Source organism: Zea mays, chromosome 6 (genome assembly GCF_902167145.1).
Source record: "Zea mays cultivar B73 chromosome 6, Zm-B73-REFERENCE-NAM-5.0, whole genome shotgun sequence".
Lineage (NCBI taxonomy): Eukaryota > Viridiplantae > Streptophyta > Magnoliopsida > Poales > Poaceae > Zea > Zea mays.
Genome location: NC_050101.1, coordinates 116,088,161 through 116,102,136, shown reverse-complemented (window position 1 = coordinate 116,102,136; position 13,976 = coordinate 116,088,161). Strand labels below are relative to the sequence as shown.

The following is a 13,976-nucleotide window of genomic DNA, read 5'->3' as shown; positions in this document are numbered from 1 at the left end:
GATGCGAGGCTGGATACGAGGCTAGGGCGGATGTGGTGGCCACCACGAGCTGTAAGAAGCTCATCGTGGACATGCACTATGAGGCCCGAATCCAGGCCATTGTCAGCTACCACGGCACTGTCCTTGGGGAGAGGGTGTCCAAGCAGCAAGCCCGAACCATGTTGTTGACCAGGGACCAGTACCTGCAGGTAAAGTCATGCATGTTTGGTACCAGTACTCCATGCATGAATTTTATTTTATCTTCTGATATGCACTTTACGTGTTTACTTTGTAGATGATTCCACATTGGTGTGTCGCACATCCTCTATGCTGGGAGCAGATGGTGGATATGTGGTGTTCGGCTGAGTGGGACGAGGCGCACAACGCTAGCCGGGAACAGCGAATGATGATGCCAGGTCCCTCCCACCACCAAGGCAGCCGGAGCCTAGGCCAATATGCAGAAGCATGGGTACGGCCTCTTTTTTATTTAGGTATGTAGCACTGGATTAGATATTATTTCTAACTATCTCGTTTGTTTTCTTGCAGTCGGCGTCACATGGTGGCAGTCCTTGCTCCGCCTTCTCGGCCTATGCTATGGCCCATAAGGGAAAGGCGACGTTCGACGTCACCTACAACCCGGATGACGGGCCTGAGGCCTACACCAACCCCGCCGTCTACAACCGTCTTCATGACTACACCGCCATGGTGCAGGAGGTCCATGGCCCAGACTATGATCCGAGCACCGAGCCGATCGACCCCGATGTGCTCATGAGGGTCGGAGGAGGCAAGAGACATAGGCGGTACTGGATTGCCGACGGGGCAATCGACTCGTCCTCCACTCCCACTCTGTCTCAGGTGAGAGCAAGGAGCATGGGCTCGAGTCCAGCCATACGACCTCGGCACGACAGCTCACAGCATCGCATACAACAACTCGAGGTTAGTGCTTCTGTAACTCGTCCTTCCTTGAGTTATATACCTTCTCTTTGAGTTACTATAACGTTGGCTTGTAATATTACAGACCCAACTAGAAGAAGAGAGGAGGGAACGTCATGAGATGGAGGTGAGGATGATGGCGGAGCGGGAGGCTCGCCTGGCAGATCATCAGAGGATGGCGGAGATGTTCCAGTACATGCAGAGCCTTGGCGCCGCATAGGGCTTCGCTCCGCCACCTCCATTGTTCCATGCATTTGAACCTACTCTCTTCCATACTCCTGTTAGTATCAAAATTGTAGTTAGATGTTGGTAATGCATCTGGTATAACACATGCAATCTCTTCTCTGTGCAGGGCCAATCTGGGGCGGCATCCAACAACCCTCCGGAAGGGCTCAGCCCAATGCAGCACCAGTCGCACCGCCCACCTCCATGAGAGTTATGTTTTCAGTGTTTAGACTTCAGAACTTGTGTTGAATACTTATGTGTGTGTTGGATACTTATGTCAGAGATTGAGACTTATGAGACTTATGTTCTTGATACTTATGTTTGCGTTGAGAACTTGGATATTTATGTTTGTGATGATATCTGTGATGTATATATGTGATATATGTGATGTGTATGTGGTATCTTTTGTTTGTCTGGATGGAATATAAAAAACAAATAAAAAATGTACCTACTGGTCACTTTGCCGAGTGTAACACTCGGCAAAGAGGTGCTTTGCCGATTGTCAAGGCCATAGCACTCGGCAAAGAACCAAGATCTGGGCACCGGTATAGGTTCTTTGCCGAGTGTAATGTCTCTGGCACTCGGCAAAGAAGCACGCTTTGCCGAGTGTCATACCAAGCACTCGACAAAGAACCTGACATGGGGACCCTCTCTGGCGGGTTCTTTGCCGAGTGCTGTCGGACAGACACTCGGCAAAGGTAACTCCTTTGCCGAGTGTCACCCGGGACACTCAGCACCGCCTCCGTTACCCAGCGCCGTAACGGCTGCTTTTCTTTGCCGAGTGCCCGAGAAAAAGTACTCGGCAAAGAAGGCTTTGCCCATGCACTGTGTGCCGAGCCCTCTTTGCCGAGTGCGACACTCGGCAAAGCCTTTGCCGAGTGTTTTTAGGGCTTTGCCGAGTGTTTCAGGCACTCGGCAAAGGCGGCGATTGCGGTAGTTCTTAAGAAAACACCTCTTCAAAAAATAATGATACACTGAAAATTAAAGATTTCTTTCATACCTACAAAGGGTGTCATTATTCATACAAAAGATAACTTGGTAAAAAGAAATTATAAAAGAAGTGTAAATTCTTTTATACCTACAAAATGGGTGCAGTGATAACATGATTGTCCAATACCATTTCAGGTTACCCTGTTTGACTTTCTATTTGAACGAATATTTGAGGATCAAAGCGTATTATGTTTATAACAACGTTGTGCTTTCAGTAGTGGACGACGTTTGTGTCGACTGTGAAGCGCCTGCAATAAACTTTATCAATCTCGAATATTTATCGGCTCAGTTTCTGAAGATATTTATAATGCATGCATTATTGATGGAAAAAAGTTCGTGCAGCCCAATGCAAACCAGAATATCCCTGCAGCCCCTCACAATCTGAAGGATGTGTTCCACGTGCACCAGCAGGTGCACAACGGATGTTCAAAACATTATTTTGTACCGGTGGTGATGCATCTGTTTTAGACCGATAGAGATTGTGAGGGCTGCAAGGGATTCTGGTTTGCATCTAGATAGGCTGCATGATTTTTTTTCCCTCTCAGAGCTAGTTGGGGAGCCAGGAAATCGGAAGAGATTAGAAGGACTAAAATCCGGTTCTTATTTAATTACTACTAGGTTAAGCTTTTAGATTGCACTAGTTGGTGCATGCAACTTAATCTGAAGGATGTGTTCCACGTGCACCAGCAGCAACGAGCGTTCAAAACATTATTTTGTACTTGTGGTGGTGCATCTTTTTTAGACCCATGGAGATTTTGAGGGCTGCAAGGGATTCTAGTTTGCATCTAGATAGGTTGCACGATTTTTTCCTCTCAGAGCTAGTTGGGGAGCCAGGAAATCGGAAGAGATTAGAAAGGCTAAAATCCCGTTTTTATTCAATTACTATCAGCTTAACCTTTTAGATTGGACTGGTCGCTCCTATTCTATAACTGAGAGTCTGAGACCTAAGAGAGACTTGACGTGAGAAGTGTTGGAATATAGTATAAATGAATTAGTTATCTCTTTTTATCACTTTAAGCTTTTAGATTGGACTGGTTGATGCATTCAATTTAATACTTAGGGTTGGTTTGGTGGACATAGAAATAGAGGGGATGTATGGTGAGGAATCCTCTCACTATTCGTGGGCGTAACAATTGATGATGCATGTAATAAGCATGTAACTATATATATGCATATACATAGAGAAAAACGTACAGTTCGTAGCTATGTCTAGTGCATCTCATCGAAGACAGTTATTATTTGTAAGTATATGTGGTCTGGCCTGGTCTGCTCATGCATGGTTAACTTAAACAAACAGTCTTATGACTTAATTAATCTCATGGTGCAGTGTGCAAGTTTTGGAAGGCCTTGGGACGAGTACTTGAAAGATCTCACTCCAATGCCTTTGATGGATCGATCGACATGGTCAGATCCAAAGTACTCACCCCCCAGAGCGGCCGTGAAACATCTTCTCACTCCAATGCCTTGATCGACATGGTCAGATCCAAAGTGCTCCGCCCCAGAGCGGCCTTTTTGCCGCCGCTACCTGCCGCTGCCTCGAACCTCCCTGCATCCTCGCCGCCGATGTCGCCGCCACGGAGTGACAGTGAGAGCGAAAGAGGTAGCATCGACTTGTCACTGTCCACCTCCTGTTGGCTGAACCCAATGCCGTCTATGATCTTCCTCTTCTTGATCTGCTTGTTGGCATCTCCTTCCATGTCGTCGTTGGGGCTGAAGCTTAGCTGCAAGTCCGGCTCCTGCATGCCGCCATTCTTGCCCTCCATTGCCGTCTTCAGCATCTTGGTTCTTGTCCCCCCGCACATCTCCTCGCCGGTTAATTTGGCCGCATTGTTCCGCTCTAGGAGCGTCTGCAGCTCCATGACAGCAAAAGCCATACATTGTTATGAGTCATATACTCATATATATATAACAAAATTTAAAGGGCGCTTCAATGTTATATATAGACAAGGAATTCGATCGATTGGTGGTATACCTGGAGTCGGGAGCCTAGGGCTTCATTTGTCACCACGGCATGATCTAACGATGTCACGTCGTTAGCGGAGCCGCCTCTTCCCCTGGACATGAGGTGGTGACTGCCCATCGCAAGACCTGTGGAGGCAGCTGCCGACATTGTCACAGACAGGGGCCGAGATGAGCTGCAGGTGCCGTTCCAATCCGTGCTTGTGACGACCCTTGCGCCGTGGCTGGCAGCACCAGCGGCGTTCGACGACGTCCTGTTGCAAGCGATGGCATCCCACAGGCCGAACAAATGGGACGTCAGCCTGCCGTCCTTTCTCAAGATCATATCATGGATGAGCCCTTTCGTTGGGCCATGGTCGTCATCGATGGCCCCAGCCCTCGCCGCCGCCGCCGCCGCCGCTGCATGCCGGCTGAAAGTCCACACTTGATCACTGTACGCATAGGTAAGAAACACTAGTTAGGGTTCTCTGCACGATCGCAGCTGGACGACATCCAAGTTGAGTGCAGTGCGCATGCATGCATGGTGTTCTTCATTTCGATCTGGTGGTTGATTAAGTACATCATATCTATCAGGCTACTACTGTAGTTCATGAGGGCGAACGTTTGCGTGGAGGAAGGCTGCTGCCGGCGTTGGAGGAGCGCGTAGAGCCTGCTGGCCTCCGGCGAGACGGCGTCCCGTGACCCGAATAAATCCCCGTTGTGGAGCAGCGGGGAGGAGATGACCGAGCCGGCAGCGGCAGCTCGATGGAGAAACATGTCGTGGAAGCGATGGTCTCCTCTCCTCATCATCATGTGCAAATCCATGGGCTTGAAAACTGCCAAAATTGAGCAGCGATGGTTAAGGAAATGATGCAGTAGTCCATGGCGTTTTCTATGTACGTGTGCAGTATGCTTCTGTGGAGTAGATAAAACTAAACTAAAATTTGGGGGCGGGGGTGGGGGGAGGCGGAGGGGAGGGGAGGGGAGAGAGAATTGAGATGAGAACCGGAGTAGATGGCTGCTCTATCGTGTCCAGCTCCAGCAGACTCGTGGTCCAGCTTCTTGCTTCTGTACATCTGAAAAGCCAAGGTACGCATGAGCAGTCAGGAAAGCAAGCAACAAGTAGTCATGAGATGTAGGCCTGTTTCTAATAATCTGCTTTACCTGCAAGTGACTTTTTACATGAGCAATGCTGAGCCCCCTCACGTTCATCGTCTGAAGCACCAGCTTTGGCGTTGCTCCTATCGTCCATCAGTGTTGTAGCAGAAAATTTAGAACATCGAATCGATCAGCGGGAAATTACTCAATTCTGCAGGAAAAATCAAGAAGGAAAAGAACCACACAACTCACGAGAGATAGATCACTTACTCTCTTGGCCGCCCAGCCTCTCCACGGCGTGGACGAACGCCATATGCAGGTCCGGAGTCCACCGGAGCCGGGGAAGCTTGGATCTGTTGTACTGCCTCACGGTCTGCGCCGTCTCCCCGCTGCCCTCACCCTTACAACTGCTGCTATTATTCGTGTCATAATTCTTGTTGCTCATAGAAGTATGGTGGTTGGTGCTGCTGCTGTTGCTTGAACTGCTTCCTCCGGCGACTCTACTCATGCTACCGCCGTCGCAGTCACCATCCTCCTCGTCGTAGCTGCCATCCTCTCCGGCTTCCCCTTCCTCGCTACCCTCGCCGAAACTCTGGTTGAGGTCCAGAATCACAGGCGGTACAGAGTTCTCCGAAGATCTTTCCGCATCATCTTCGTCTTCAAGGACGATGTCCTCCGCCGCCGTTGCCACCTTCTGTTTCACCTTTCCCATGTGGCTTCCCCACCTCTGAGATGAGGTTCTTCTCCTGCTCTCCTGCCTCCTCGATCTCTACGTTCTATATCTCTACGCCACCATGATAGGACTGGGAAGATGTGTGTGGTGGGACTAGTAGGAACCAGGAAGGAAGAAGGGAAGAACGTGATGAGAATAATAGTGGGGAGCGGAAGAAGCATAAGCAAGCTTGATGTGGGAATAAAATATATGGACTGGGAAATGGACAAGCATTCCACTATATTGACTAGTTTTCAACAGTGTTATTCCATTTCATGCATTTTTGTATAGGATGAGAGAATTGGGGAGTAGAGAGGTTAGTGCCTCCACTAGGGGGTTTATAATTTGGATGTGGGGAAGGGACCTGCTAATAAATTGCCAACTAGGTGTGTGAAACCATGAAGAAGAGTTGACACCTGCTTTTCCTTATGAAAAAACATGGTTGGTCTCCAGGTTGTATCATACAAACTGAATGTCCAATTCATGCATGCGCATGCAGGCTATAAGAATTATAAAAGTTATCTCTTCTCACTGTTAGTTCTTTTTGCATATAAAACAATTAATGAAATGTTAGAATTGAACGAAATTAAAGTTGATAGAAATAACGACCTAGTATAATTTAGTAAAACAAGCATCGGTAACATGCAATAATAATGATTTCATAGTCTCACACCATGCTTTTATGTGGAAATTTAATAGATTCTCAACATAAGAGTGAATTCTAACGTTTAAATCCTTCAAACGTTAAAAATACTGTACATCATTTCGGATTAGACTGTAAGAATTCTATATTGCACCAAAAACAACAGTTTATGGTCATAAAAAGAAAGAAAAAATACACTAAATATGTTTTAGAAATTATAGAATTATTGGCTAATAATTAAGTAGAACTAAGAAATTGGAAAGCTGCAATCCAAGCGTAAAATTCAACTACATGAAGAAAGTAGGTTGTACTCTTATCACATGTGTTAGAGCAAGAAATAGCTAGCCTGGATAAAGAGTAATACTCATGAGTTCCATTTCAACATTTTTATCTAATTATATATGTGCATTTTTTCTTTACAAGTCATTATCGGAACCCTAGCGCGCATAGTCAAATTACCCAGTTTTGATGCGTCATCACCGTACGTATTAGAGTGTCCCATTTACATGTTTTTGTACTGTTCTAAAATATAAGTCACACTATGGCTTCTAGTGACTAGCGACGATCGAAGGCAACCGTACCCTACCAACTACTTCATTTGAACACAACTATAAGCCCATCTATAGTCACACCGCCAAGAAAACTTTTAACTTCTTTTGAAACCCAAAAAATCATCAGACCCAGGAGAAGGAACAGTTTTTTATGTATATCTCTATAGGACCACCACTTCTTTGCATTATAAACAATAATACTTAAAAACTAAAAAATGGAAATAGTTTGAACATGTAGGCACCCACAAATAATTTTACCAGGCTATATATATCATTTGCTTTTAAATAATGTAGAAATAGTTGAGGTCGCCATCACAAGTATTCGCTAGTCAAACGTCCACCTTGACAAGCATTTACATGAAGAATAATTTAACTATGACTAATTCAGCAGCAAAAATAATCTGGGTATACGAATGCTGAAATTAACGGCAGTTGACTCAGGTCTGAAGATACCAAATGGTCAGAGAGACAGGCAGCAGTGGCGTTGAGCGGATGGATCAGTCTGCCGGTTGATGTTGAAAGTCGCTAGCTAATTTTCTGCGCGTACTGTTTCTCGATCGAGCGAGCATTTAATTTGTGGAACACGTACGCCCCACACTTGACCATGGATGATGGATCGGCAATGCTGTGACGCGTGCTTCGGTTATTGTTTCCACTCTCCAGTGCCAGAATTAAATTTTAAGATAATCTGATCGAAGCAATATTCTTGTACCACCAATTAATATAATCAAATTGTTGTTTTTATGATATACTATTTTATATTATAATATATCATTTTTATCCTTACCATACTATAGAAACAAACATAACTGTTAATTGTTTTTCTGCCAACATAAATCAGATTTTGTCGGGTCTATGATTTTGTTTGATAGGATTTTAATAACTCTAAAAATAAAAAAAAATAGAAATTTCGTCTAAAAGAGTTGCAACGAACTAAATCTCTAATATAATTCTAATCTGTTCGACACCAAAAATAGAAGGACGGACGGTCCGGCCCTGAGGCCGGACGGTCCGTGATCCGTACCGTACGGTCCGCGCATGTGGGCCGGACGGTTCGTGCGTGCGCAGAACAGATTAGGGTTCCGAGTTTTGTGCTATAGTTGTTAGCTAAATTCGCGGGATTCGCTCGGAAATTAGTTTGTAAAGGGTCCAGCCCCCCTCCTCTATAAATAGAGAGGTATACGGCCGATTTGTAAGAATCAATCGAATCAATACAACTTCTATTTCGCATTTATTTCCTGTACAATTAGGAATAGTTCTAGTCTAGTTCTAGTTTAGCCTCTCGATCCCCAAATTCTCCGCCTCTCCTCGACTCTACGTCGATTAGAGGTGTCTAGGTCGGCCTGCCCGAGCCTAGACATCACCTAGGATCTATCCTCCCCGACGGGGTCCCTCCCGGGAGCGAGATCCAGGCGCCGCCGGCGATCTTTTGCCGCCCCTGCGCACGCGCGGACCGTCCAGCCATCAGGCAGGAAACCCTAGCCCCTGCGTCAGGTCGCGGACCGTCCGGCCCCTGGCCGCGGACCATCCGCGCCTAACCAGAGAGCACCGCCACGGTTCTTGTTGAGTGATTGGCGCCCGAAAAGGGTGTCAACATACTTTTTGGCGACTCCGCTGGAACAACACATATAGACCTATCAAATCGGCCCTCAGTGGCCGGTTCAAAGGATAGCTCTGAAGTTTCCACCAGCAATATCATCACACCGACATGGGAAACCTTGCCGGCTGAAGAACAGCTCCTGTTCGAGGAGCGCCAGGAGCAGCTGATCCAAGAAGCAAAGGTGAAGTTCCTGGCCGACTTCAAAGTGGACAGGAACAACAAAGTCGTTCGGCAACGGGCGACAGATCTGGCTTCGCTCCGACCTACTACGATTACCTACAATGTAAGTAGCACCAACGAACTCCAATCTCTTAAAGCTTACATAGATGAACAGCGAGAACAGTTACAACGTATCGTAGGGGATATACAAAATGATCATAAAAGGCTAGTGCGTGTGCTTGATAAGTCTACTATGGCAAATCTTCCTTCGCACAAGGTTGAATTGAGGGAATACACACATAATTCATTGGCTACAGGTTGTCACGACCAGTCACAACCCCTTTATGGGATGCCGATGGACATGTACCCTAGGCAACGACAGCCTCCCACGCACATCGGCGATAAATTTGCCAATCTACGCATGTCCGGACCGTCCGCACGTGGGCGCGGATCGTCCGGGCAAGCGGCGGCCGATCCCATTTTTAGAAGCGAATTACCGAGACCTGCACCCAAGCCGCCACATGCCGTGCAAACCCTAGATAGCCCATTCGGACTGTCTGCATATGGCGCCAGACAGTCCGAATATAATGTCGGACGGTCTGGCCACATGGCCGAACAGTCCGCGCACGGGGCCGGACGGTCCGCGTATTTAACCGGACGGTCCGGCACAGAGTTTTTTAAGGAGGATGGATATCCAACTCCGTATCCGTCCTAGCTAGACTCCTCATCTCACCATACAAGACACCAGCACCATAATATAATCTATCAAACCCGTGAGAGTGAGTACTTTCCGGCCCCTAGAAGGCTAGAAAGGAATGGCCAGTCCTATGAGCCTCATAGGGCATGCATTAACGCGCCGCAAAACCCAAACCAATGGGGAGGAAAACAATATACCAACATCCAAATAAACTCACCCATATTTGGTCAAAGAGCCGATGGTCTCCCACCGTCTGCCATCAATATAGTAAGGGAGGAAATAGCTGGGGCGTTCCGAGATAAGCTCGGAGTTAGTATAGTCCCCAGGGGGCAGTCATATCGGAGACCTTATGATAGCCAGTTTGACCGGCTCCCATACCCACAGGGGACCAGAATACCCGAATTCGTAAAGTTTTTGGGTGACCAAGAAAAGAGCACACGTGAGCACATAGACCAGTTCTTAGCATAGTTAGGAGAATTGGCCGACACTGAAGCATTTCGTGTACGTTTATTTTCATTATCTTTAACAGGGACTGCATTCACATGGTATGCCACGCTCCCTCCTAATTCCATTTTGTCGTGGGGAGATTTAGAACAAAAATTTCATGAACATTTCTTCTCTGGCGATTATGAGCTAGATTTAGTAGTCTTAGTGGCCCTACGACAAGAAAAGGATGAATCGGTTAGTGATTACATCCGGAGATTCCGGGATACGAGAAACCGATGCTTTCAAATTTATTTAACAGATAAACAACTGGTGGGAATAGCCTTTTATGGATTGCGCTATTATTTAAAAGAGAAATTAGAAGGCATCTAGTTCTTTACGATAGCACAATTACATCAGAAAGCTTCGGCTTGTGAAAGCCGAAGCAAAGAACTAGTCAAAACAGTTCATCATAATGTCCATATAGTAGAACACAATCAAAGTAGTTCGGACGGTGAACCAAAGGAAATTTACACTGCCGAAATAGTTTGGCCTGAGCAGGCTAAATCTTCGGCTTGCTCCTCCTTGCAGCCAGTTTAAAAGAAACAGCAGGAGGAGATTAAGTTTACATTTAATGTTGGCAGATGTGATAAGATATTCGATGAGTTACTAAAAAATGGTAACATTAAGATTGATTATATCGTTCCACCTGCCGACGAACTAAAGTGTCACGCATATTGCAAGTGGCACAACTCATTTTCCCATGCCACTAATGATTGTAATATGTTTCGACGACAAATCTAATCGGCCATTGACGAGGGACGATTGAAATTTCAGGAGGACACGGAGCCCTTCCCAATGAATATGATCGACTTCAATGGAAAAAAGGTCCTAATTCGGCACAGCACAGCCGATAAGGGCAAAGACAAAGAAGTCATCATCGGCAACGCACGAGAGGCCGATGGAAACAATAAAATTTCTTGCAGGAAAGTGGTGGCCGAGAAGACTCCTAATGGAGGGGAGACACTGAAGGTGACCATCACAAACTCCGGCACTGGAGGGCAAGCGCAAACAAGGGGACATGCGCGAGAACCTATACTATGCATCGCGGATGGTCCGGTGCTCAGGCGCGGACGGTCCGTAACATCACCGGACGGTCCGGAGCGTTCCAGCGGACGGTCCGGCAACGACGAAGAGCCACGGCGACCACGTACCTTCAAACTACGACGACCAGAAATAGGTATGTGGAAAACTAACACGTTCAAGACAACTGGTCGGTTGGTAAAATCCAGTCCGACCTTTGATCAATTATTGTCTAAATATGTGAAAAAGAAGGCCGGCCCCAGCGACCGGCCACCAAAGCGATCTCGCTTACCCACTCAGGTGCGACAGCAGGTTAGGCCGATTGGACCACCACACCAATCGGAAAGGACGGGAGGTCATAATGTTCAATTAAGACCTTACGTACCTGCATGGACACCTCCACCCCCATATCCACCTATGCCACATCCATACACATACATACCTCCACCATATGTCCCAGATCAAATGTGGGGCATGCCACCATACCCATTTGGGATGCCACAGTACCCCGCTTGGGGGGCACCCCAAACATCTGTATTCAATAAGTTGACATCTCCAGTACAATACCGATTGAGAGCCTCTCAATCTGGTCCACGAGCATAGGACCAGCAAGATTGCCGAACAACCCGGCCTCAAAGGCTGACTAATCCGGTAGGGGGGCATATAGCTACAACCTCCAACAGTACGAAAAAAGGAGACGTCATTAAAATAGGAACGACAGATGTCATCGTACAACAAAATAACGAAGGGCCGAAGATTTTTGGTGAATCGGCCAACACAAACAAAAAAGAAGGTACTGTTATCAACAAAACAGCCGATCCAAAATACTTCATGCCCCGATGGTGCCCATCGGGATTGACACGATCGCAAAAGCGAAAATTACAGCGCCTTAGAGCAAAGGAGAATCAGGAGAAGGAGGCGGAAAAAATATTCAATGACACGCATCCGCAGTATCCACCACCGCAAAAGAGATGGAGACCAAAGGCCGTTGAGGAAAATCAAACAGCCACAAAGATAGAAAATAAAACAACAACTGTGCAGCTCTTTGCAGGTATGGCAGAGAGTCCGGCTATAAAGACCGGACCAACCGTACAGGGCACAGACCGTCCGACCCCTGAGGCCGAATCATCCGCAATACACCATGACACCTGCAACGATGTACCAACATCCATGGAGGAAGATGACCTGGTTGACTACGAAGCTACGCTAGAACACTTAGAAAATTAGGAAAGCAAGGTGACGAATTGGTCAGGACCAGTATGACGCTCGACGGTGTTGGGACTGACAGTTCGATCAAAGCTAAAGGGGTCACGTCCGTTGAGTCAACCATCAGGACCAAGGCCACTGCGTGCCATCCTAGTAAGTGGCAAGATGCCTAAGAAAACCAATGTGATACATCGAGTTAGTTGCTTTTGGTTCGCTCAGCTCCACCAAAAGGCAGGGGGGCATATGTTCGACACCAAAAAGAGAAGGGCGGACGGTCCGCGCCTATGGGCCGGACGGTCCACGCGTGCGCAGAACAGATTAGGGTTCCAAGTTTTGTGCTACGGTTGTTTGCTAAATTCGCGGGATTCGCTCGGAAATTAGTTTGTAAAGGGTCCAGCCCCCCTCCTCTATAAATAGAGAGGTATACGGCCGATTTGTAAGAATCAATCGAATCAATACAACTTCTATTTCACATTTATTTCCTGTACAATTAGGAGTAGTTCTAGTATAGTTCTAGTTTAGCCTCTCGATCCCCCAATTCTCTGCCTCTCCTCGACTCTACGTCGATTAGAGGAGTCTAGGTCGGCCTGCCTGAGCCTAGACACCACCTAGGATCTCTCCTCCCCGACGGGGTCCCTCCCAGGAGCGAGATCTAGGCGCCGCCGGCGATCTTCCGCCGCCCCTGCTCACGCGCGGACCGTCTGGCCCTAGGGCGCGGACCGTCTAGCCGTCAGGCAGGAAACCCTAGCCCCTGCGCCAGGTCGCGGACCGTCCGGCCCCTGGCCGCGGACCGTCCGCGCTAGACCAGAGAGCACCGCCACGGTTCTTGTTGAGTGATTGGCGCCCGAAAAAGGTGTCAACATAATCGAATATAAAATATAAGCAATAACTGTGACCTTAAAGGAAACTAAAATTTAGGGTCCTTAATTTTCGATCAACCTGTCAATACGCTTTAGCAACCTATATTTATGATATATATCTAGATCTTAACAAAAGTTATGAACATAGAAAAATTAGATCAACTTACAATTTAAAATGAAGGGGTTATAAACTACTAGGTGAGTGCCCGTGCGTTGCAACGGGGACATATAATACCACGGTAACTTATATATAAAATATATGTTATAATGTTATGAGAAAATGTTTCATAATCCATTTGTGATCCTGGTCATACATAAATTTTGTTGTTTTAATCTAGTTGTTTCACCACTACATTGCAACCATCAGTATCATGTCGACTTCGATATATGCCACGATTTTGATGATCTCATCATTGCAGAGCACGCCCCACGCCTGCTAGAAGAAGTTCCATTGTAGATCGTCAGTCATCTGCACGTACCACCATACGCGCTTGCTTAAACAAAAAAAAGCAATTGTGTGTGTTTGCGAAGAGAATTAAAGACAGACCAGCACAAAAAACTACCCCGACGGTGGGGAGGATGACGAACTGATCATTGCTGCCGGTCCTCCTCTGTGTCACCTCCGGCGCCGAGATGACGCCATAGTCCATGATATAGTAGTCGTCGAACGCGCGCGACATGTCGAGTACTGATGACTCTTGGTTGGGCTGCCAGACGAAGTGCACCTCGGGCTCATTAGCAAGGTAGTACACCTAGCCGTTGCACCACTAGATGTGCTACTCCTCTATATAAATCATGTTCGAGGACACTCACACAACATCAGCAACGGCCGTCGTCCCCACGCACAAGAATTTATGGCCGGTCAGTAGCGATTTACAT

General features: G+C 47.0%; 1 protein-coding gene across 1 annotated transcript; it reads right to left on the bottom strand.

Annotated features, from left to right (window-relative positions):
* Positions 1–3,271: 3,271 nt before the first annotated feature.
* On the bottom strand, positions 3,272–6,151 carry LOC103629847 (uncharacterized). Its single transcript, XM_008650939.3, has 6 exons — positions 5,434–6,151; positions 5,230–5,306; positions 5,072–5,141; positions 4,688–4,901; positions 4,100–4,517; positions 3,272–3,974 (listed from the first exon to the last, which is right to left on the bottom strand). The coding sequence occupies exons 1-6, from the start codon at positions 5,873–5,875 to the stop codon at positions 3,579–3,581; spliced, it is 1,617 nt and encodes a 538-aa protein (XP_008649161.1). The 5' UTR covers positions 5,876–6,151; the 3' UTR covers positions 3,272–3,578.
* Between the last annotated feature and the right edge of the window lie 7,825 nt (positions 6,152–13,976).

Excerpts from the sequence above, each read along its gene's own strand:
- LOC103629847 (XM_008650939.3), bottom strand. The coding sequence starts at position 5,875 with ATGGGAAAGGTGAAACAGAAGGTGGCAACGGCGGCGGAGGACATCGTC. Across the intron at positions 4,902-5,071 it reads TAGAGCAGCCATCTACTCCG|TTTTCAAGCCCATGGATTTG; the intron begins GTTCTCATCTCA and ends CAATTTTGGCAG. Across the intron at positions 3,975-4,099 it reads CCCTAGGCTCCCGACTCCAG|ACGCTCCTAGAGCGGAACAA; the intron begins GTATACCACCAA and ends ATGGAGCTGCAG.